General features: G+C 41.2%; 1 protein-coding gene across 1 annotated transcript in view; it reads left to right on the forward strand.

Moving 5' to 3' along the window:
• Positions 1-256: 256 nt before the first annotated feature.
• CSMD3 (CUB and Sushi multiple domains 3) overlaps positions 257-24928 on the forward strand; it is a 909686-nt gene continuing 885014 nt past the window's right edge. The window contains exon 1 of the mRNA XM_066579038.1: positions 257-327. Within this exon, the coding sequence (XP_066435135.1) occupies positions 272-327 (56 nt within the window). The 5' untranslated portion in view covers positions 257-271. The remainder of the gene's footprint in view (positions 328-24928) is intronic.

A 24928-nucleotide genomic window follows, 5' to 3' on the forward strand; every position in this document is an offset into this window, starting at 1 on the left:
AACCCTAGACAATTTTGATAGATGAGACCTGGGAGTCACTGAGACATAATAATGAACATTTACTGTCACCACTTACATTCAAGAGTTTTGTTAATGCATCTATTATGCTCTTTTTATAGCTGAAGATGCTTGTGGAGGCACAGTGCGAGGAACAAATGGAATTATTTCAAGCCCAGGATTTCCCAATGAATACCATAATAATGCAGACTGCACATGGACGGTGGTCACAGAGCCTGGAGACACCATATCACTTGTTTTTACAGATTTTCAGATGGAGGAAAAATATGATTATTTAGAAGTTGAAGGATCTGAGCCTCCAAAATTACGGTAAGTTGCTTGCTTATTTAAAATTCATTTTTAACTGGTTTATGTAAGTAAGACCTAGTTCAGATGACCACAATATGACATCATTTTCAGGTCCCAAGCCCAACTTGCTTCTACAAAAGAAAATTTAGATCATCATAATGTTCTCTGATGATCTAAATGCAACTCAATGGAACCACATGTGGTCTAAATGTGGCTCTAATATGGCCATCTGAGTTGAGTCTAAGAAGGGGTTCTTCAGTTATTTCTTTACATGGACACTATTGGAAAAATAGCCTTTCAAAAGAATATCAGTAGTGGATGAGATAAAAAATAAGTGTTGTGAATCAACTGATTTTACAAATTTATGATTTGATTAATAAAATATATATTTGAGATATTGCACCCACTTCCCATCAAGATTGATAATATGTATCTTAAATAATTCCATATATCTGAATATATGTTTTACCTTCAGGCCTCAAGCATATGCCAAAGTTGCATGCATGGTGCCTCTATAGAGACACTCAGTTTCTTTGGCTTTGTAATATGGATCCATAAATACTCTCTGTCCCTCAATATGGTGGTTCTGTGTGGCACAATATTACAGAAATAGAATTGAAACAACCAGCAGACACTTAATTTCAAAGAATAGACGTAAATGTGCTAAAATACACTTTTATTAATAATACATAAAAAGATCTTCCGCCTAGGACAAACACAGAGTACTTTGCCATACCGTCACAGAATTGTGTTTTTAAAGGCAAAGCGGTATATGGGAATGATTTACAATTGGCGGGTTAATGATTCTCCCAATTGTGGAGAATCAAGTACCTCAAGTTAGATTCTTAAATAATTTTTAGATAGAAAAACTAAGAAACCTGTAGATAGACTATTACAAAAATTCAAAGTCTGGGACAAAGCAATAGCCCCAACGTATGGCTCAGAGAGCTAAAGATGCTAGCTACCCATTTCCCTTTTTGATGCATAGGAGATGCATCTTGATTTTAAGTAGTTGAATGAGATTTAGCAGTTCAGTGGTTCGTGGTTCAACACGTTTCGCTATAAATGGTACAGCTCCTCAGGAACCGTAGATTCAATAGTAAATATGATATACTTTAGAAGATGCCCAAAGAAAAAATATATGGCACCAGGGAATAAAGTATAAGTGTCAGCGGTGACCCAATAATAGGGGAGGAGGGAAGTGTAGAGAGCCCAGGTCACAAATAAACCCTGGTTAGACCTGGCTTGGTAGATACTACAATACTATGAGAGACAAAAAATATGCAGCATGTCACTGCAAGAGTGGCTCAATGGAAACAGCCAAAAAGGTGCTACTGCATCACAACTTCAGATGACGAGATTGCTGTGCAGCAAAGAGCTACAACTCGCACTCTACTGGAATCCCTCACTCGAAACCCAAAGTGGTTGCTAACACTGCCTATCTCAAATAAGGTTTGATACGGTGCAAAATAATAAAGATGAGGTCTTGTCTGCAACCTTGATGGTAGGTTACAGGCATCAAGGTTGCAGACTAGACCTCATCTTTATTATTTTGCGCCGTATTGAACCTTACTTGAAATAGACAGCACAGTAAGGCCTCACAGAATTGTATGGGTGTATAATTATATCTTAATTACAAAAAAATATGACCATGGGGAACATCAGGGCATTAATATGATACACATCTACATACATCCCCTTTGTTCTGCCATGGAACTGCAGCTGAAAACAATGTTATCAGCACTCCCCATGGAGAATCACAGCGTGCGAACCCTGGTCAGTTGCCTGACCAACAATGGATAAAATCATTGTTCGGGCGAAAAGCTAACGATGGTAGCATGTACACACAAAGGTTATTGCTCAAAAGGCATCACTTGAGTGAATTTTGAGCGATAATCGTCCCATGTAAATGGGGCTTAACTGTCAATGAGGCCAACAGAATTATCTGACCTGGTGTTGACACACTTTTAGTATAGCAGTAAATTCTTAATATTGCTTCCAAAAAATATTATTTTTTCGCACAATTTGAAGATTGTAAATTGTCTGTGCATGAGCCCTAAAGGTAATCCATGTATGAGCTTCTTGTATATGAATCCATTTTAAGCACAATTTTTCCTATTTTTTACCAAAATGTCACTTTTGATAAATCTATTTTGATAATTTTCTAGTATTTCTTTTTATGATACTTGTCTTGTTTTTATCTTTTAATGAGAGGAAGGGAAGCTGTCATCATGCACACATCTGTGTCATGTGGGAACATTGTGTAACAGCCAAGAGAATGTTGATGTTGGGTGTATTTTCTAAGGGAATAGAGAAAAGATGATATATTGTTGAAAGACATATTATGAACAAATGTCAATTATAGTACGTGTGTATTTTTAAGTATGGATGATGAATGTCATAGCAAGAACACCATAGTGAAAGATATAGCAGAAGTATCAATGATCACATCTGAATGATTTAAGAAGTTGAATAATATAAGGATCTTTTAAAGTCGTAATTTATAAATCTCTGATGTTGCACATAAACTACCTTCATTTGAAACAGACCTGAAGAAGGCAATCTATATATCACCAGAACTCTAATCTGACTATCAAGTAACATTATTTTCCCTTTTTATGAAAAAACCTAAGGACTGCTCAGTTGTTTTTAAGGGAGACAGAATGTAGCTGCTCATTGGTTCAGCATTGGAGCATTGGACCACGTATGGCCAACTATAGATTACATATGCAAAAGTAAAAACTGCATGGTTCCTTTTGAAACCTTATGTGTACTACAACCATAGCATCTCAGGAGTCTAACAGAAGGATGGAGTTCTCTGTGTCAGTCCATTGCTCCCTCACTCTCAATGCCACTGAGTTGTTATGGCAGCTGGAGGCCTAACAATATCCTCCAATTCAGCCATATAAGGAAGTGTATTTGGGCCTTGCTAGAGACAGGACCTAATAAGTTGTCTGTCAGTAGAACACTAACAAGCAGGCAATAGTGCACTGTATAACATAAGTAGTGCAGTGTATTATGCAGGCGATCATACAATTATAAATACAAGTCTCCTCATGGGACTTATAAATATTGTAAAGAAAAAAGTGTTAAAGTGTAAAAAAAACTGAAAAAATTACAAAAAACAGTTTTATCAATAAAATATAATTTATTACAGGGAAAGCAAACAAAAAACCTGCACATATTTGGTTTATCTGCATTTACAATGACCCATATTATGCAAATTAATAAGTTACTTCCATCAAACAGTGAATGCTTTAAGGAAAAAAATAACAAATTCAAAATTGGTATAATTGTTTACTTCTTACCTCACCCCCACCCCCAAAAAGAAGAAAAACAAAAAAAAGGTTCTAAAAGCTATATATGTAAAAGCTCGTATATCCAAAAATAGTACCAAAAAAACTACAGGTTGTTTATCAAGCTTCATCAATGATAAAATAAAAAAATATATATTGTTTTTAAAATGTAGCAAAGATGATTAAGGCCTCCTTCCCACGAGCGTGACGGGCTCCGCAGCGTAATATTACGCTGTGAAACCCGTCACGGCGCCCCCCAGAGCCCCTATACTTACCTGCGGGAGATAGCGTGAAATCGCTTCCCCGCCCACCACCGCCGCGTCACCGCTCGTCACCGCCCACCGCTCTCGCGTCACCAGCCTTGTCACGTGCACGGCCGGCCGTGTCACGTGATGCGGCCGGACCGCGTCATTTGGCGTCATATGACGCTCGGCGGTGGGCGGGAAAGCGTTTTTTCACGCTATCTCCCGCTGGTTACAGCGGGAGATAGCGTGAATGGACGGCTTCCATTGACTGCAATGGAAGCCGTCAGTGCGTACAGCCCGTCCTCACCCGCAGAAAATAGAGCATGCTGCGGGTGAGGACGGGAGAAATCGCGGTGCGTAATTCCGCGGTGGAATTACGCATCGTGAGCATGGAGCTATTAGGTTCAATAGAACCTAATAGCTGCGTGCAACGCAGCGGATTTTCGCCGCGAATTACGCGGCGGAAATCCGTTCGTGGGAAGGAGGCCTTAAAGTGATTCTATGGTGCAAAAGTAGTGAAACATTAAAACCATGAATAGTTCGACCTATTGATTGTAGGGAATTTGGAGGTATTACCTTAATAACATAGTCCAACATATGTATATTTTGTTTTATTTTTCCTTTTATTTTTGCAACTCTTCTTATGTTTGAAAAAATTTCCAACAAAAAGCAATATGATTAAAAAAAACATGAATAGATTTAGCATCTCTGCAGTTATGTCAACCCAAAGAATGAAGTTAACATGTATTACACTGCATGGTACCAGACATAAAGAAAATCTAAAAAATTCCAGAATAGGTACCATCTCACAAAAGTGGAATAAAAAGTGATATAAAATGTATAAAGTACCCTTCAGAAATTTGGAAACACCCCAATTTTTTTTTATTACAAATCCCTTTTTAGAAAAATCTCACCAGGAATAGAAATGTATCCCGACTGAAAAACTTAAACCTTCATCCACTGGATGCTGACAATATGGAAGGTTATAATATAGGCAATGACCGGGCATTTCACGGAGTCTAAAATGTGAAGTTTTGTCACGGATTCGAAGAGTCAGTTAGAAGATTGAGTTGTATTTTAGCTCAATAAACGTTGACTTCCCAGAGCATTGATTTTTTTTTACTATTTCTTCTCAATTGAATATCTTAAGAGGTGGTTCCAAACTTCTGAAGGGTACTGTATATACCTTGAAAATGGTTCCCTTGGAAACTTTAGCTTTTTCTTGAAAAGAAAACATGCTTCTGTACAGGTCCATTAACTGAAAAATAAAGAAGTTATGGCTCTGAGAATAGGGTGAAACAGTTTGTTTTTTTAAATTGATATTATTGTGCAAATTAGTGATACCTAAAACCTATATAATTTTAGTGTCATCATGACATGCAGAATAAAAGTAACATGTCATTTGTACCACATGGTCAATACCCTAAAAAAACCCTAAACGAGCTAAACAATGTTAGAATGATACCATTTAAAATATAGGTTGTCCCACGAAAACAAGTAAGCATACAACTACATTAATGAAAAAATTAAAATTGAAGGCTTTTCAAGGCCAAAAAATGTTTCCTATTTTCTGCTAGTCAATAAAAGTTTTATGGTACTTTGGAAAAGGAGAAAAAAGTCACAAAAAATGCCTTAAATCCATCAGATTTTTAATAAAAACAAAAGTACACAAAAGCAAAATGTTCTAGGATGGGATTCTGAAGACTTGAATGTGGTCTTGTTTACAATATCTGGAACATATTGAGGTCAAGTATAACTGTGTTGTCATAGAAACATAATCATCTGCTTACTTTCGAAGAGATATCAAGTACTGGGTGCTACTCTATATTTATCTAGGCTAGTACAATATGTAGTTTCAGTGATGTGATATTTTGAGGTGAGGACTATATGTATAGTGTACTGTAGATATGTGTTAGTCAATGAAATAAAATTGTATAAAAATGTATTCTTAACAGAAGTATTTCACAGTAACTACAAGAAACCATAAAAGATCATGATATATTTGACAATAGCATTTACATTTTCAGTGGAAAGTGTTTTTGGCTGTGTTTTGGAGGGGATATAATAAATTTGACTTCAAACTGTTCACAGTATTTTATTACAGTGAACACTTACTATTATATAGCACTTCCATCTTAAAGTCACCTCAGGTTGGCTGCCTTCATGGATACATATTTTTTTTTGTAATTTCTTAGTTTGTTGGTTGGTTTTCTTTTTGTACTTTTTTCTTAGCCAAACACAATACTGAAAACAAAAAAAGAAAAATGTTTTGTATAAGTGCTTTCTTTATACTTTTCATTTATTTTGGATCCGTTCCCAACATTGGCTTAAATAATAGATTAGAAACCACTTTAAAAAAAACCGGCATGTGCGAATGCAGTCTCTATGTCAAGTTGTTAGAACATTCTGTTCAGCCATTTCTTAGTTCAATCTTTTCTTTTCTTATCATCACAGCCTTAGGGTGGTTTCACACTTGCAGTTTTTGATGCAGCTTTTAGCCAAAAACTAAGTAGGAAAAAGAAACTGACCTTTTCCTTTATATGCGTTTTCAATCAACTCCTGCTCTTGCTTACAAAAGGTGCTTAAAAATTTCACAAGAAACAACAGGTCCTCCTGTTGCTCTTTCCCAGATTTCCAGATGTTAATTCTCTTAAAGGTGTTGTGCAGGGATTCAACAAAATGGCTGCACTTCCTGCAGTGTACCAGACACCCATCCTGAAATGTAACTAGCACAGGTGACTGGTGCAAGCAGGTATACACAAGAAGAGGAAGCATGAGGGGCCATAGCCTTCCACACTGTTCCTATCGGTCAGGCTTGGTGCCATTCAACCTGACTCAAATGAACAGTGTAGCTTCAGTCTCTGTCCTCTGCCTATTGTTTTCTTCTTCTAAGCAAGCGATATAGGTGCCCACCTTACCTAATCTTTAACTTGGATAAGATTTGAAAATTTCCTTGAAACCAATTCAAGGCAATATCCTAACATGATAGTAAGACTCTTGAATTCTGCAATGCACATCACAACACTGAGTGGCCACAACAGGCGGATATAGGAGAAGTAGATATTTGGATGTTTATGTGTAGAAGAGCTTGGCTGCAATAGGGATCCAGTCATTGGTTTGTCATGAGGAGATAAAAGTTTTGTCAAGTCAAAGTTTTATTTTATAATTTGACTGTTCGTGGATTGGAAAAATTAATTCCAGTGTGTTGCGTTCACAATATTCAATAGTGACACAGAGTTCACTCTAAAATAAATGTAATGTAAATGTTAATGTAATTTAAATGTGAATTTCATCTACTGTATGACATGGGGAAAGTTTTACCTGTCTCTATATGATTGCTATAGCTATAAATGACTTTTGTGTTTAAAGTATCATGTGGCAATAAGATGATAAAGAGCCAGTCACATTGACAACCAATTAGGTAGTACGGTAGCAAACTGAAAAATAAATGAAAATAGAAGAAAAACGGAACAATGTTTTACAATTTTGCTACATTTTACAGTGGCTTCAGTTACATTAAATGGGTTCTGTCACTAAAAAAGAAAAATGCTATACTTATCTATTCCTCGCCCGTCAGTCTACTTACCAGATCTTTACCTCCCTTATCTTCTCCTGTCTCCTGCAGTCCAGGGGGTCACTTTACCTCCAGCTGCCTGATTCTTCTCCTTCCTGTGAGCTTACGTACATTTGGTTGGCAGTATTCCAATGTACGCTACATCACAGCTCACAGGCCAGCAGGAGGACTGCCTATCTTCTTCAGAGATCGCTCATGTGAGCTGTCTCTGAAATAGATTACAATTCCTTCCTAGGCAGTGAAGCTACAGCACAGGGATGTGACCTTCACTGACCTAGCCAGAAGGAATTTGTGATAAGCAGCTCTCATAACAAGCTGGGCCCAGCCTGCAGTGAGCTGACCTGGGGCACTGAAGAAGCTCAACCAGGGGAAGATGTGATAAGGAGACAGACAGGGAAGGAATAGGTAAGTTTAGATATTTTTTTTTAATGACAAAACCCCTTTAAGTTTCAGTTTTCTAAGAAAGTATTTAATGACAAGTTCACTTCTTTTGCATCTGTAGCTAACTATTGTTTATTGTTCAAATCATCTGGATTTACCCTAGGAAATCTAGGTTATATTGACCAGCAGATAGAGTTTGTATAATTATGGTGGCTCAGAGAGAGAAGGTCCATTCCAGGTTGGTCATATTATTAGGTGGGGAGAACCTGCACAGGTATGGTGAATCATAAAGTTTGGTGTCACCAAAATTGGTAGGTTGGTACTCCTGTTGTAAGTGGTTAATATTGTGATGGTATCAAGTAGCTTCTGAAAGGGCCTCATCTTTATCATTCTTCTTTGTATACCTTTTGATAGACATATTTTGTCTTTTGTTACTGGATTTGTCTAAGCAATTAGGAGCTAGTGCAAAACAATCTCATTCATATGCCTTACTTTTATACTAGATTTAGGGACTTTGCTTGCATTTTTATTTTTGAGATAGGAGGTATCCAAGTAGTATTTTTTTTTTTTATAAGCGAATCTATATTCTATGCAGTAACAGAAGTATTTGTTTCACATTTTGGTGACTATACAGTACATATATTTTGCCTTTTTGCAAGTCTGTACATGACAAATTAGTTTAGTTGCAGGATGTTATATGTCAGGTTTAAAGGTTAATCTTTTCAGTCTAAAGTTGTCACTGACAAGAATCAGTTTAATTAGTGTCACTTTAGGAGTCTAAGTACTGATTTATATGTTAAAGTATTGATCAGACAAGAATAAATGCATGTTCTTTCTAAGGTTGAAGTACATAGAGATCCAGGGTGAATTAGTGCATAGGGTGGGAGATAGATCCATGTCAAGGTCATTAGAGGATACTTTTAACCCTTTCAAATGAAATATACTATTTGAACAAGGCGGTACAATGACATGATGGTAGATTACCGTAAAAAAAACAGCAGTATGTCGTCATTGTCTTACTATGAGAGATGTTTTGTTTTTTTTAAATATTTTTTATTCTTCAAGAAACAAATCATCTCAGTTTTCTGTAACCTGTTGAAGCAATTTTACCATCTCTATTTCTTAAGACCTAAGGGATCGTCCAATGGGGGACAAAAAAACAGATTTGAACCTATGACCTTAGTACTGCAAAGCAACAGTGTTAACGACTGAGTCAAGCCATGCCACCTTCTTTTAGTGGTTTCAGCTGGAATGAACAACCTTGTGTTTGCGTCGAACCAAACGTTTAACAAAGTTTAACCTTAAACAAGGTTCGACTGGTTCAGTTTGTTCAATGCTACTGGGTAATAATATAAAAAGGCTAAGCTGTATAAAGCTTTCCTTCATATTTCTACTCCATTCAGATATTCTATTACTTTTGTTTAAAAAAAAAACCTCATGGGCAAACATTCAAGTGTAAACTTTGTCTGTAGAGCTACTGCATTGTTGATGTAGATATTGCAGTCACAACTAAGCCATGGAGCCTAACAGGGTCAAGAAGAACAGTAATATAAATTTCACGCTGTAGTTGAGGGTCATATTACAGAATTTACATTGGGTCGTAGTGCTTCAAACTGCACTTAAGCCCATGCTTGGGAGTTGTATTAGCTGTAGAGTTTATATAATTACATAGCTTGAAAAAAAGACACAGGTTCATACAGTTCACCCTCTTTCGATCAAATATAACCCTCAATCCATTAGCTATTAGATAAGCATCTAGCCCTATTTAAAATGTTGTCATTGTCTGTGTCGCTACTACCTCTTCAAGTCGAACATCCCATATTTTGACTACTCTAACTGCAAATAATCCCTTCCTATGCTCCACTCTGTAACATGGGTGAATGACTGTTGTCACTGGGGACACCATGATCAACTTTGACTTGGCTTCAGAATTACTAGTGAAGATTGCAGTTGGCCTTACATGCCAACCATATAATTGGTTTTTACTATAAATGTAAATGGACTAGGTCTACCACAGTGGAGATGCTGGCTCTTAGAGGGTGGTTCCAAGTGGGGACCCTCCTCTTTTACGTCCATTTGCCATATTAAAGCAAATAGAATGGAGTTGAGTTGTCTGTAATATAAAAACAAGCAATGCAGATTATAGAATACATTAAAATACTTCAGCAAAACATTTTTTCCCCATGACATCATGACAGCATACGCTGGAGGTTGCTCACCTGCTGACCTGAAGGGACAGGAAGAGGCAGAATATAAAAAGCACCTCCCCTCCACCAACACCAGTGTTTTTCCTGTCCCTTCAGGACAGCAGCGGCAGAAATCCAGCAACGCTGTCCCATGCCGGAGGAGGACTTACCGGCGAAGCGGCGGCGTGGATCTTTCGGGCAGCCCCGGCAAACCCAGTGGGAAGGACCCCATCTGGGAGCTTTCCGGAGACTGCGTGGGCCGGGGCCCAAGTACGGGTTGCCGGCACCACTGCGGCCGTCATTTCGGGCGGCGGCCGCCATCTCCGGTGGGCCGGGGTCCAAGTACGGGCTGCCGGCACCACTGCGGCCGTCATTACGGCGGCGGCCGCCATCTCCGGGTCCAGGGCCGACAGGAGCGCTCCAGGGGGCGTGGCTTCGGATACAGCGCGGTGACGTCAGGCGCTCCGCAAAGGGGGCGTGGCCTGGCGCGGCCGGCGCCAAATTCAAAAATCTGCTGCCCCTGCATCAGCTGGTGGTGTTTCTCCACGCTAAGGAACGATCCTAAGCACAGGAAGCGTTCCTGCAAGGCGCAAGATGTCGACCAGAGAGGACCCAGAGACCCTCCTAACTGTAAGTGGTCCAGTGGACCAACCTACACCTGCACTACATACACTTCCCGACTAACAGAGTTTCCCTTGTCTTACAGGACAGGGATACTCAAAAACCGAGGGAGGCTAGACGCAGGAGTAAAAAATGTCCAGTATGTCTAACCAAACTTGACGACTCCTGCACCAAAACGTTATGCGCTACCTGCTCCGCGAAAATTATGCAGGAGGAAAAAACTTCCCTTATGGCCGAAATTCGGTCAGTTGTCCGAGAAGAAGTGCAGTCCTCCCTCTCAGACCTCCAACCTGGGCCTTCCGGGGTTACACGCAGGTCGGTTCCGGCGGTGTCTGAGTCTGACTCCGACATAGCGGAAAATGTGGATTTTGACGGGGAAGTGACGCAGGAGGACAAGAAATATCTTTCTCTACCGCGGACATGGATCAGCTGCTAAAAGCAGTACGCAGGACCATGCAGGTGGAGGAAGATGTGCAGCAACCCCGCACAGTCCAGGAGGATATGTTCGCGGGGTTACTCCCGCAACAAAAATCTTCATTCCCCGTAAACGCCACGCTCAAGCAGCTGATTCTAAATGAGTGGGAGAGCGTGGATCAGGCTCCGCTAATCCCCAGGGAATTTAAAGAACGCCTGTTATTTCCGGGAGATGAAGTGTCCTTTTTGGACGAGATACCTAAAGTCGATGCTGCAATTGCCATGGTATCCAGAAAGTCCGGGTTGCCCTTTGAGGATACGTCCCACTTAAAGGACCCGTTGGACCATAAGGTGGACACATCCATGCGTAAAGCCTGGTCTACTTCCGGTCTCATCATGAAAGCTAACATCGCGGCCACTTCCGTGGCTCGTTCCATGGCAATCTGGTTGGACCAATTCGCAGCCCTAGTGGACCAAAAAGCCCCTAGGGAGGAGTTCGCAAGCGGCATCCCTCTGCTGCGAATGGCAACAGGGTTCCTGGCAGATGCTTCGATGGAAACAGTCCGCCTCGGAGCCCGCATGGCAGCCCTATCGAACACCGCCAGAAGGGCAGTGTGGGTGAAAGAGTGGTCAGGGGACGCAGCGTCCAAAAATAGGCTATGTACCCTACCGTTCCGGGGCGGGCGTATATTCGGACCAGACCTGGATCGTCTGCTGGAGAAAGCAGCTGACAAGAGTCACGGACTGCCTGCCACCAGACCACCCAAGAGACCCTTCACCCCTCATCCCTCGTCTACGTACGCCGGGAAGGGAAAGACCGGAAGATGGTCTTATCCAAAGGGCGGAAGGGGTAAGACTTTAACTTTTGTCCCTCAGCCCATACTTTCGGGCCCGGTAGGGGGTAGACTGACTCGCTGTGCCAATAGCTGGCGTAGTATTACAACTAATGAGTGGGTACTGCACCTAGTGGCGGAGGGGTACAGGATCGAGCTACTATCCCGCCCCCCGGACAGGTTTATGATAACCCCAACCCAGTCTCCAGGCCTAGAACAGGCTCTGTTGGAGGGCGTACGGAACCTGCAGGGTCTCGGCGCAATTATCCCAGTCCCTAAGAAGGAACAGGGAAAAGGTTTCTATTCCCCCCTCTTTCTGGTTCCCAAACCAGACGGCTCCCACCGCACCATTATCAATTTAAAACAACTGAATAAATTCATTGAATATAGGAGATTCAAAATGGAAACCATTAGAACTGCAACTCCTTTAATTGCCAGGGATAACGTAATGGCTACAATAGACCTTAAGGATGCCTATTTTCATATCCCTATTTACGCCAACTCACAAAAATTTCTGAGGTTTGCGCTGAGGGTAGAGGGGGAAATCCGCCACTTCCAGTTCGTCTGCCTACCATTTGGAATCTCCTCGGCTCCGCGAATTTTTTCCAAGGTCGTGATGGAAATGGTGGCCTTCTTACGAAATCAGGGTGTCATGATCATCCCCTACTTAGACGACTTCCTGTTGGTGGCAGATTCCCCGTCTGCTCTGAGATCACACTTAGAGTCCACATTGCAATTATTTAAGGAGCTTGGCTGGATTGTTAACGAGTCAAAATCCAACATGGAGCCAGAAACCAGGAAGAAATTCCTGGGTGTCATCCTGGATTCCAGTCTACAAAATTCGTCCCTTCCTCCCCTAAGAAAACATCTTATCATAGAGGAATGTTCCAACCTATATAAAAAACATAGGGTAACGATAAGAGACGCAATGCGGATCCTGGGACTAATGACTTCGTGCATCGGCGTGGTCCCCTGGGCCCAATTCCACAGTCGCGGACTCCAGTCACTAATTCTCCAGAATTGGGACAAGTTGCAGGCTTCGCTTGATCAGACAATCCCTATTTCTGCGGAAGCCAGAGCTTCACTCCGTTGGTGGGTGTCGTCGGACAACCTGTCTCAGGCATCCGATTGGAATTTGGACCCGGCCGTAATAATCACGACCGATGCCAGCGCCAAAGGGTGGGGGGCCCACTTTGAAGGCGGTTATGTACAGGGGGCCTGGGACGTTCACGAGAAAGCTAGCTCATCGAACTTTAGGGAGCTTAAAGCTGTATGGAAATCCCTGCGTAGCCTGCAAACACGATTAGTGGCGAAACATGTGAGGATCTTCTCAGACAATATGACAACAGTATCACTCATTCGCCACCAGGGTACCACCAGGAATCCTCCACTACAACGACTGGCGGGGCGGATCCTTCAATGGGCGGAAGGCACAACAAAGTCCCTATCGGCCTTTCATATAAGAGGAGCCGAGAACTCAGCCGCGGACTTTTTAAGCAGAAGGAAAGTGGACCCAGGAGAGTGGGAACTCCATCCAGAGGTGTTCAGCCTTCTTGTGGAGAAGTGGGGGGTACCAGAAGTAGACCTCTTTGCGTCAAGCGCAAACACCAAATGCCGGCTTTTCTTTTCCAGAGGCGCAGAGAAACAGGCCCTGGGCACGGACGCTCTCTCTCACCCCTGGGATTGGGACCTAGCGTATGCCTTTCCCCCTCTACCACTAATCCCGCTTCTGCTAAGGAAATTACTGCAGTCAACCCTAACAGTAATTTTTGTAGCACCATATTGGCCCAAAAGACCGTGGTTCCCCCTCCTGAGATCCCTGTCAGTGGGAGAGCCCTTCCACCTTCCAACAAGACCGGACCTACTGTCGCAGGGCCCTCTTCTTTACCCGGAAGTTCACAAGTTCAGGCTTACGGCCTGGAGCTTGAGCGGGTAAAGTTCCTAGGAAAGGGTCTTTCCCCTAAGGTTATTTCCACCATTAGCGAGAGCCTTAAACCCTCGACACACAAAATCTACTCCAAAGTCGGGAAAAAATTTTCGGAGTGGTTAGGCCAGGACATCCAGCAGCTGGATCAGCCAGACGTCCGGAAAATCTTAGATTTTCTCCAGGCGGGCCTGGATAAAGGTTTGAGTCCGAATACGCTCAAAGTCCAAATTGCGGCCTTGGGGGCATTCTTCGATCTCGCGCTAGCGGAGCACAGGTGGATTAGGAGATTTCTTAGAGGGGCGAGCAGATTACATCCATTCACACGGGCCACGGCACCACCCTGGGATCTAACCATAGTCCTTCAGGCCTTATGCGACCCCCCATTTGAACCGATTACGGATCTATCCATCGCCTGGCTGACATACAAGGTAGCCCTGCTTGTGGCAGTTACGTCAGCCAGACGCGTGGGGGAAATCCAGGCCCTCTCACGAAGGGCCCCATATATGACTATCCACCCGGACAAAATAGTTTTTTCTTTAGACCCATCCTTCCAGCCTAAAGTATTGTCAGATTTCCACAGGGGCCAACCAATAGTTATTCCAGCCTTTTGCCAAAATTTCAAAAATGCAAAAGAACAAAAGCTCCATAATATAGACGTCAAAAGAGCGGTACTAGCGTACCTCGAGGCAACAGAAAGTTTCAGGAAGTCTGACAAACTTTTCGTTCAATTTCAGGGGCAGGCCAAAGGAAAGGCCGCTTCTAAAGATGCGATCGCCAGGTGGCTCAGGAGAGCCATCCAGGAGGCTTACAAGGCCAAGGGCATCCCCCCTCCAGAAGGATTGAAGGCCCACTCAACGAGAGCGGTGGCATCCTCTTGGGCGGAGAGAGCGCACGCATCGATTGAGCAAATCTGTAACGCAGCCACATGGACTTCAGGCCATACTTTCATCAAACATTATAGGCTGGACTTTAAATATAGTCAGGACGCATCCTTCGGTAGGAAGGTGCTCCAAGCCGTAATCCCTCCCTAAAAAGCCCATGCCACTTATTTGGTATTCCTCCAGCGTATGCTGTCATGATGTCATGGGGAAAACGGGAATTTTTTCTTACCGATAATTCCCTTTCTGGAAGACATCATGACAGCATACGGGCTTTTTTCCCCCCCTTACCAACATGGTTACCCTAGTTTGTCCAACACATGAGGTAATGTGTATGCTTTAACTTTGTTTTCTGAGGTGTGTGATGTCAATAAAAACACACCTTCTGGTTAAGTAACTGGTCACTGTGGTCATTTGGAACCCACTGGTGTTGGTGGAGGGGAGGTGCTTTTTATATTCTGCCTCTTCCTGTCCCTTCAGGTCAGCAGGTGAGCAACCTCCAGCGTATGCTGTCATGATGTCTTCCAGAAAGGGAATTATCGGTAAGAAAAAATTCCCGTTTTATAAGGTCCCTAGGACTTCTAAGCTTTAAAGAAGCAGAATAGTTTGCTATTTTGGAATTACAAAGTGGTTTTAAAGCATTGAGTTAAAGTTAAATGTTATCAGAATGAAATATTAACCAAAGCTACAAATGTATTTGTAATGTACAAGACCTGACCTCAATCAAATCAGCTGAATTGAGAAGTTGTTCTCCGTGCCATAGCTTAATTGCCTCTTTGACCTCTATTACTGTTTAGCTTAATGCAGGAAACCCCAGAAGAAATCTGGAATAAACCGTATACATCATATGTCAAGGTAATTTTAATGCATAAAAGCAAACAAATGTGCATCACATTTGCTGAAGTAGTTCTGGTGACAGCCTTATGGGTGGTTTTTGACAAGTCGCTCTTGACCCCATTTAGAAAGTAATCTTTGGTCTTTCTTGTGCATCACGCTCAGATTATCGCTGATTCTTTTGAGGTTTCTTTTTAGAAAAAAATAAAATCAGACCAGACAATGTACCACAGCAGTATATAATCTGAGGTGAAAAGGACTAATCAGATAAATAAGTATAAGACTAGATGTGCTAAACATCAAAGGAAAAAGACATTTGCTGATATTCATACAGAATACTGTGGAGGGTGTCACTAAGACTTGGTTCATGATGCATTCCAACATTATATTTGGCAGGAACAATTTTTTACATTCCACTGAACATATAGGAATAAAATATACCATATGCATTCTTTTATATGTAGTATGTGCTTTTCAATACAGTTATAGGCAAAGTTATATGTTTTGGCATACGTTTGTCTAATGATAGTCTATGAACATGTTAGACATATTGATGTGTCAACCCCTATTCTACCTTAGCTAAAATTAGGTTAAAGGGGTTTTCTGGGACTACACTATTGATTACCTATTTTCAGAAATAGTTATCAATAGTTTATGTAGGGGTCTGCCGGACCCTCACCAAACCGCTGATTGAAGAAGCTGGGATGCTCTAGTGAGTGACGTTATCTTCTTTTGTCTCGTGGGTTGCAAGCAGCTCTGTCAATTCAAATGAGTGTAACTGAACTGCAATACCAGCCACAGCTGCTGTACAGAGTTGTGTACTGCTGCCACTTCAACCAGTTGACCGGCGGAGACCGTGAGCTGCAGACCCCCACCGATCAAGTATTGATGAGCTTTCCTGAGATTAGGTCATCAATAGGTTACTCTTAGAAAACCTCTTTAAGAACCAGAATTTCTCATAAAACAAATTTAATACAATATCACAACAAACTAAACTATCATGGTATGTTGCTACCATCTATGCTCATCAGCTCCTGTTGCCACCACTGCTTCAGTTGGCCACTATTCACTGTCGTCTCCCATGAGGTAGAGCATCCTTCCCAGTTCTTAGTCTCTTGCATCTGCCCATAGGACATACACACACATGCCTGCACATATACTTATAAAGGACAGTGTGCATTCTGTTAATGTTTCCTCAACCTATTTCTTGATATTGTTATGCTATATTAGGCATCATTCACCTAATAGCTTATTCACTCATCTCTATTTCTGTCCATGTGCAGTCCGTATGTACTTCATATTTGTAACACAGACTTCAATGTACTTTTTCACACACATGATTCTTTTCAGCCACCCGCAGTCCATTTAAAAAAATTGCAGCAAGTCCTATTTTTGTCCATATCATGAATGAGGGTAGAATGTGCAATGCTCATTGTTCGTGTTTTAGTCAATGAGAGCTGTGCCCCAGAATTTGGGCTGCAACTCACACACAGAAGTGGGACTAAGTCCTAAGGAGGATGCATAAGCAATTTAGCTACACCTGTTGCTAAAGCCTGATCAGTAGTTTGTGTGCTCTTCTGGTTTTCTGACTACTACTTGCTCCTGAATAGACTGACTTCTCCATATCTCAGCTCTGCTTTGTTTATTGGATTACCCGTTCTGCCTGCCCTGACTTAGACTGTTTAACGTATTACACTTATTTTGCTAGCTTTGACCTTTTGCCTGATTTCCGTACTGAAGTTCATGCTGCCTGCCCTGACCTCAGCTGAGTCTGTTAGTGTCTTCAGCTTGTTCTCATGTACTGTCAGCTGCCACATAACTGATGATCACTAGGTTTAATCGATTCAACCAGTATCAAAGCAGTGCTCTGTCTTATGACGTTCAAGCCTAAACTGCTGTATCAAAAAATATCTATACATGAGGTGTGTACAATAAGTCCAGTAGCAACAAAAATGAGACAGCAACCAATAATAAAGGTCAGCGCCCATAAATCTGCCAAACCTGTGCTAGTACTCTCTGATCGCCGTTTATGCCAGTACATAGACATAACATTAGTGGAACTGAGTCATGCTATATACTGGAGGAGTAGTATTTATTACCCCCTTTTCGGTCAATAGGTTACCGATGAACTAAAAACCAAGTAGGGAAACGCATTGAACCATAGACCAAAAAAATTGTATATTTCAAACATACCTAAGACCAAAAAATTGATATAATAAACTTAAATGATGCAACCTTCATAATTAGAACGAGGAATGAGTGATAGGCCTTATGATTAATGCGCCATTTCACCTTTTGTAGGGCCCCATACGAATTTTCATTAATAGCGCTTAGGAACCAGACCTTCTCCATTTTTTACATCAACAGATATGATACTGAACCCCAATAGAACACCTGAACATGGGTTCTCTTAATGTTATTTGTGTCTGAGTCTATGTGTATTTGTATAGGTCGCCTGAGCTTATTCTCAAACTTATGCACGAGTAAAGTGTACGCGACTCAACTTTGTGCCCTACTTTTAATGATTAGAATAAAGTTTTTGATATTTCAATTTTTGTCTATACTGTGAACGGCCTTTAAAATACTATATAGACTACTCTGTCTCAGTGAAAAATTAACACCAGATTATCTATCTATCCATCCATCCATCCATCAATCCATCCATCTCTATATAAACATCTCTGAGCAAATCACTGCAATGTCTGCCCATTGCAGTGTATTATAGCTTTCACTTTTAAAGGACATTTCACATGGGATGGAATTACACCGTAGATCGCAGCTAAATTCGCAGTTGCGCAATTCCACACTAAAATCCAAAGGGTTAACTGTGGATTTTGACAGATACCTGTAGCCCACCATCAGGGCTATAGGCTTTATTTCATCATTTTGTTATTTTTATCTCTATAGCCGTTCGGCAACCAGTAGAAAAATTCTTAGGCTAGTAGTAGACAAGATGCTCCGTATCAGACTAATATGAGGATAGATTACAACTCTTAGAGCTCTGCATCTATGCAATAACGACTAGGCATGGCTCTTAGATCTCCATTAGTCCTCTGAAACCATAGAGTACTAATAGAAGTCACATTTTATCTATTTATATCCAGTATCTTAGCAGGATCCTTGGTGTGTGTGTGTGTGGGGGGGGGGGGGGGGGGGGACGACGACTAAATCTTGGACTGTATAGATATATTCTGTGATAGAGGCTCTGGTTTGAGATATCATGAGTGGGCACTGTTTACAATACTAGGTTTAATTGATTCAACCAGTATCAAAGCAGTGCTCTGTCTTATGATGTTCAAGCCAAAACTGCTGTATCAAAAAATATCTACGCATGAGGTGTGTACAGTAAGTCCAGTAGCAACAATAATGAGACAGTAACCAATAATAATGGTCAGCGCCCATAAATCTATCCATCTATCCATCTATCCATCTATCCCTCTATCCCTCTATCCCTCTATCCCTCTATCCCTCTATCCCTCTATCCTTCTATCCTTCTATCCATCCATCCATTCACATCTCTGAGCAATTCACTGCAATGTCTGCTCATTGCAGTGTATCATAGCTCTCACTTTTAAGGAACATTTCACATGGGATGGAATTACACCGCCGCCAAATCTGCAGTAGCACAATTCCACACCAAAATCCAAACGGTTAACTGTGGATTTTGATGAAGAATCGCAGAAATATTTTTAAGCCATATTCAATTCTGCATCAAAATCTGCAAGCAGCCTTTGGATTTTGGTGTGGAATTTACTATGTCTTGTGGTGCTTCGTGCAGCCCTTATGTCCCATGTGAAAGGTCCATTACTAGCCATGCTCCTGTGTCAATTTGATTTGACAAGACAGGTTTTCAGTATCCAAATACATATGCATTTATTGACAGCAAGTAGAAGTATTAACAATGAAAATAAATTAAATATTAAATACAGAATTTGCATGGTGTTTCAATATTTAATGAATAAGCAAAGTATATTTACAAAAAACCCCCCAGAAAACCCTATAAATGTAGACTTGCTAGCAGCTTCTCTCTGCCACTAAGGCAGGTTGTGATCAGGTTGTCATCTTTGGACAATCTCTTCTTGTTAGAAAGTTTCACCAATGATTATCTAATTACAGATTGTCCTGTTGCAAGGGCCCCTGCTATCAGCGGTAATCTATGTTTGAACCTGGCAGAATATGTTCAGTTTTTCTGCAGCACCACCACAGGGAAAATTAAGCTTCACACAGTTCCCATGTAATGTGCTCACTCCCCTAAGGTGAGAGACATCTGTAGATTCCTCTAATGATGAGCATACTATTCAGAAGTTTGATTTGGCCAGTTCTCCAAATTTTTGCAAAAAGTTCAGTTCGATTGGAATTAGTTTGAACTCAAATTGAAATTCATCAGAAGTTACATAAAACAGTTTTTTAACACTGTCCAAAAGTCATAAATGTCCTCTACAACAGTCTGATATTATACAGAGCTTTTATGGCTTTAAGACAGTGTTATACACCTGTGTTCAGGACTAGTTTTGGGGGAACAGAACCAGTAGAACCATATTTTAGGTAGAACTTTGCTAAAAGCTTGTTTTGACTTGTGCTGAGGCAAACGTTTAGCAAAGTGTGATCCAAACCAGGTTCTACTGGTTGAGTTTGCTCAACATTGCTTCTCTCCACTCTGGCAAAGAGTTGAGAATCCTCAATTGGGCAACCTTCTCTGTATTAAAAAGTTGTAAAGGAAATGCAAAACAATGATGCCATTTGTGCAGCCTGTGAGAAAACCATCCTAGAATGTAAATAGAACAGATAAATAAGACCTGAGAATGAGGGAGAGGGTCTAAGTTGCGGACAGTGGGGTGAAGCCTAGCACTACACTATTCATTCCTGTCAGGTTTCTGTAAAGCCTGTTGGATTTCTCACAAGCTGCACATACAACTACCATTTTTTTTATTTTCCAGAGAAACAATTTAAGTTATAAATTCCTAATAATATTTTTAAATTGATTTTCTAAAGCAGACAGCTCCTTTAATTCTTTCATTTCCACAAATTGTAAAAGTTTATTAGCTAAAGGTCTGAAGAGTAGTCAGATGGAAAGCCAGGAGTTAGCAACGGGAAGTCTCAGTTTGCAGTACAATGGATGAGGCGGGTAATGTAGTCAGATGGAAAGCCAGAAGTCGGTAATGGGTAATCACGGTTTGTAAGAGAGAAGCAGGTTTAGGAGATAAAGCTTGATCAAGGCTATAGAGAACAATAATCTTGCAAGGAGCTGGGGAAGGGCCAGGCTTTTATAGAAAATCCTAATTGGAAGCAGGAACTGAGCTAGCAAAACAAGGCTAGGGTATGTAGGGGAATTTGTTCAAAGGCCTGGATGGCTTAACAGGAAGATAGGAGGTCCTGGGTTTGAGTCCTGATACAAATATGGATTCTGTTCTCTTTCCTGCACTAGATCAGGTGATCAGAGGAGTGAGGCAACTTTCTTTACTCCTACTATAACTAGATTTATAGGATTAACTAGGGAAGAGAGAGTGTTTCTAGTATCTTTCTTTGTATTCTGCTGTCCTATCTGCTGCAGACAGTTATATTATTCATGAGCTCACAGCCCAGGTGTAGTACCTGAAGTTAAAAGAATAGTAGTAACTGAAATACGATGCACAATAATACCCTCAGGGTCAGGCATCAATATCTGGTCCATGCGGGCCTACCATCCAGGACTCCTACCAATCAAAGAAGACAGTTTAGCAGGTTGCTCACCTCCACACCAACCAACCACACCTGTTGCTAGCCACAGTCCATGTAACAGCTTTGAACAAAGGACTTGTGTGGGTGCACAGGATACTTGCTGTTGATCCACAGCTTAAATATAGCTGTACAGAGGGCAAATCACCCCACCAACCAACTGATTGAAACGGTCATGGTGCTTCTCCGAGCACTGTGTTTGTTTCAAAATTTACATGTACAATCCTGCAATCCTCATAATTCTGTATTCTTTATAGCAGTTCCAAATACTACTATACTGTCCCATTGAAGTTAGTGGGATAAAATTGTAGTACTCAGAATGACCACTACAAAGAGTACATCATTCTGTGCATGAACAGGACTGTACTCAAGTGTAAATATTGAAGTGGCCACAGTACTCAAACAAGTGCCACAGCCCCTTCAATCAGTTAATCGGCGAGAGTCCCAAGCATCAGAGTAACACTTATCAGATATTAATATCTATTGCATTTCTAAAACCTGGATAGCGCCCATTAGCACATTTGGTGCATCTTTCTTCATTGGGTTTCATATTAAGACCAGATTTGAAATGCTGGCCTTAATAAATTCCCCCCAGTATACTTACAGCATTCTAAACTGCATCTGTAGTTTATGACTTCCTTTATGGAAAAGGATAAATCCACAAGTTTTATGCTTTATTAAAATGAGATATTTTGAATGTATGTATATGCACTCATCAGCTGTCTATTATTCTGTATTGTTCATTTATCATCCTTGCAAGTTCATTGTTACTATATGACTCCTCTGTGCACTCAATTACCGAAACTCATAAGTATGATTTATTTAGCCTCTTCCCTATTGTCTGACTCACAATAGTCAAATTTGAGAATGAAGTTAAATTCAGTGCTACTGAAATCCTTCCAACTTTTTCATCAGTCATTGAAAAATCCAATTTTCAATTTGTGCATTAAAAAAAAAAATCAATATTTTGAGTTAAAAACAAGATATTTCATACTATAGCTTACTAATTTATTTTTATCATGTTTAGTGTTTTTGTATGATTTTAATGAACTACTTAGAAACATATGACAATAATTGTTATTAGGAAGTTATTAATGTTTTAAGTATACCATGAGTAAGCTGAGGTCAGTGAGGGAGCAGCCAAGGGAGTAAGGGAATGAAGCAGCTTAAAGGGGACGAATTTAGGGATTGCAACTGTAAAGGGTGATCAAGAAAACACCAGCTTGGTCTGATACATTAAGGCTTCTTATACACGGGTGGCACGGCATCACCGCCAGAAAATTGCAGCGATATCGCATCACTTCTTCATGCGATGTTGCTGTGGTTTCTTGCAGTGATACCATGATTTTGTAGCACTACAAAGTTGCATGTGGTGCTACAAAGTCGTGTGTCTTTGTGGCACCACATGCGAGGATTTTCAGTGGTGGGGGCTTGAAATATAAGCTCTACCCGACAATAAGCCCTAGCTGCAGAGAAAAAAATGTATACATCTCATTAGAAGTGCTGTCCGGAACTCCACTGCAGCTTCTTCCTGATCCCCGACACTGGTCTTTATTTCTTCTGGCTGAGGATTGAAAAATCCCCGCCTCCTGGAAGCGCTGACTGTGATTGGCTGGTGCTTAGCCAATCAGAGCCAGCACTCAATGAATGGCTGCGATTGGTTCATCGAGAGCTGGCTGTGACTCGCTAAGCGTCAGCCAATCACAGCCAGTGCTTTCAGGTGACGGGGATTTTTCAATCCCCAGCCAGAAAAGATGAAGGAGAATAGTGCCAGGGAGAAAATGTGGCCAAGCTGACAGCGCTTTGAAGATGATGTATACTTTTTTTTACATTTTTACCTACAGCTAGGGTTTAGGTTATGGCTTTGACAGTAGGATTTCCTACTGTCAAAGTTACATCGCACCGCACGAAAATCATGTTTTCGTGTGATACGATGCAACAGAGGGGAAGGTTCCATAGGAAAGCATGGGCTACAAAACCTCACGAGTCACGTGCATATCGCAGGACTTGCAAGGTTTTTGTGTCTTAATGTTGTATGCTACAAATATCACAAATGTGAATTAACCCATAGGAAAGCATAGGCTTCACATACATGCGATTTGTAGCATTGCAGCAACGCAGCAAAACCATGCAACTTTGTCTCCCATGTGAATGAGGCCTAAAGGAGTTGTCCCACTTCTAGGACCCACTGGCAATTCATTGTTCTTGCAGGTAAGTGTATTTTTGCACTGATTGATATTGCAAGCTGAGTTCTATTCACTTCAATAGGACTCAGCTTGCAATGTATGGAACTGTTTGCTTCCTGCAGCAGAACAGCTCAGTACACAAAAACACCAATCCCGGGGATACAGCCGGTCCTTGGGGGTCCCAGGTGATGGATCTCCACCGACTTGCTATAGATGACTGATCCTGAGGATAGGTCATAAATAGCTAGAAATGAGATAACCTCTTTAAGAGAATAGTGATTGATGTGATAGCAGCAATAGTTGAAAACAGAAGGGTGAATTTTTTCATCCATGTGTAAGAGGAAGGGAAGATAATACATTTTTATTTTATTTTATATGAATGGTAGCCTTAAAGGGGTTGTCTCGCGAAATCAAGTGGGGTTATACACTTCTGTATGGCCATATTAATGCACTTTGTAATATACATCGTGCATTAAATATGAGCCATACAGAAGTTATTCACTTACCTGCTCCGTTGCTGGTGTCCCCGTTGCCATGGTGCCGTCTAACTTCGGTGTCTTCTTGCTTTTTTAGACGCGCTTGCGCAGATGGATCTTCTCCCTTCGGCTGGTCTCGGAAGCATCGGCGTTTTGGCTCCGCCCCTTGTACGCGTCATTTTGTGTTGAAATGCACCCTCTTTTCATCAGAGAATTATTATTACAAGAGAAAACCTTAGTGTTGAAAATGTATAGCTTTTTGAATACAGGGTGCATTCATGTATTGTTATCTAGTTTTCAAACAAAGGCCTCAGTCATATGAGCGGTTTTTCGTGCATAAATAGGCAAGCAAAAAGATTGCCCCTCGCGTGTGGTAAAGATCACATGAACGGGTGAATTCCAGCTATTTAAAGTAGCCTGTTCACACGATCGGAGGTGCATAGCGCGTGTTTTCCAGCTCCCTTGGACATCCACTGTGCTCCAGCTCATGACTCTGTCACCCAGTATATAGGGTTATGAGTTCCCTTCCCTGAGAGTGAAGTCATCCCAGCACTACTGATGAAGGGGTTTACCCCGAAACGCCTTTATTAGCTGGATTTTAATTTAAATATTCTAAGAAGTGGGATATTAATCCAATTGTTCTGGTACCTTTATTGGAACCTCCAGAGATTAGCGCCTACACAGCAGATTTTTCTTTTAGCATATTCTACACTCCCACCATTGGTGGGTTAATCTGGGTAGCAGCACCTCCTGTTATCTACCATATCCAATGTAGGCACTTTAAGACCAAGGTATCTTCCCAGGTCTTTAGTCTCAGTCTTCATTGTGGGTTTGCTCCACTTCTCTCTTCACCAATCATAGGCATTTCTTAGGGCTCAGTCAGATGAGCTAATTTTTCCAGCATGTATAGGCACATTTAAAAAAATGGATCTATTAGAACCAATGCTTTCCAATCAAAGCGGTCACATGTCTGTTTTTTTTGAAGTGCTTAAAATTCGCACCTGCAAAAGATAGGACATGTGAGTGCAAATGTACCCGTCACACAATTTTTCCACA

Source organism: Eleutherodactylus coqui, chromosome 9 (assembly GCF_035609145.1).
Source record: "Eleutherodactylus coqui strain aEleCoq1 chromosome 9, aEleCoq1.hap1, whole genome shotgun sequence".
Classification (NCBI taxonomy): domain Eukaryota; kingdom Metazoa; phylum Chordata; class Amphibia; order Anura; family Eleutherodactylidae; genus Eleutherodactylus; species Eleutherodactylus coqui.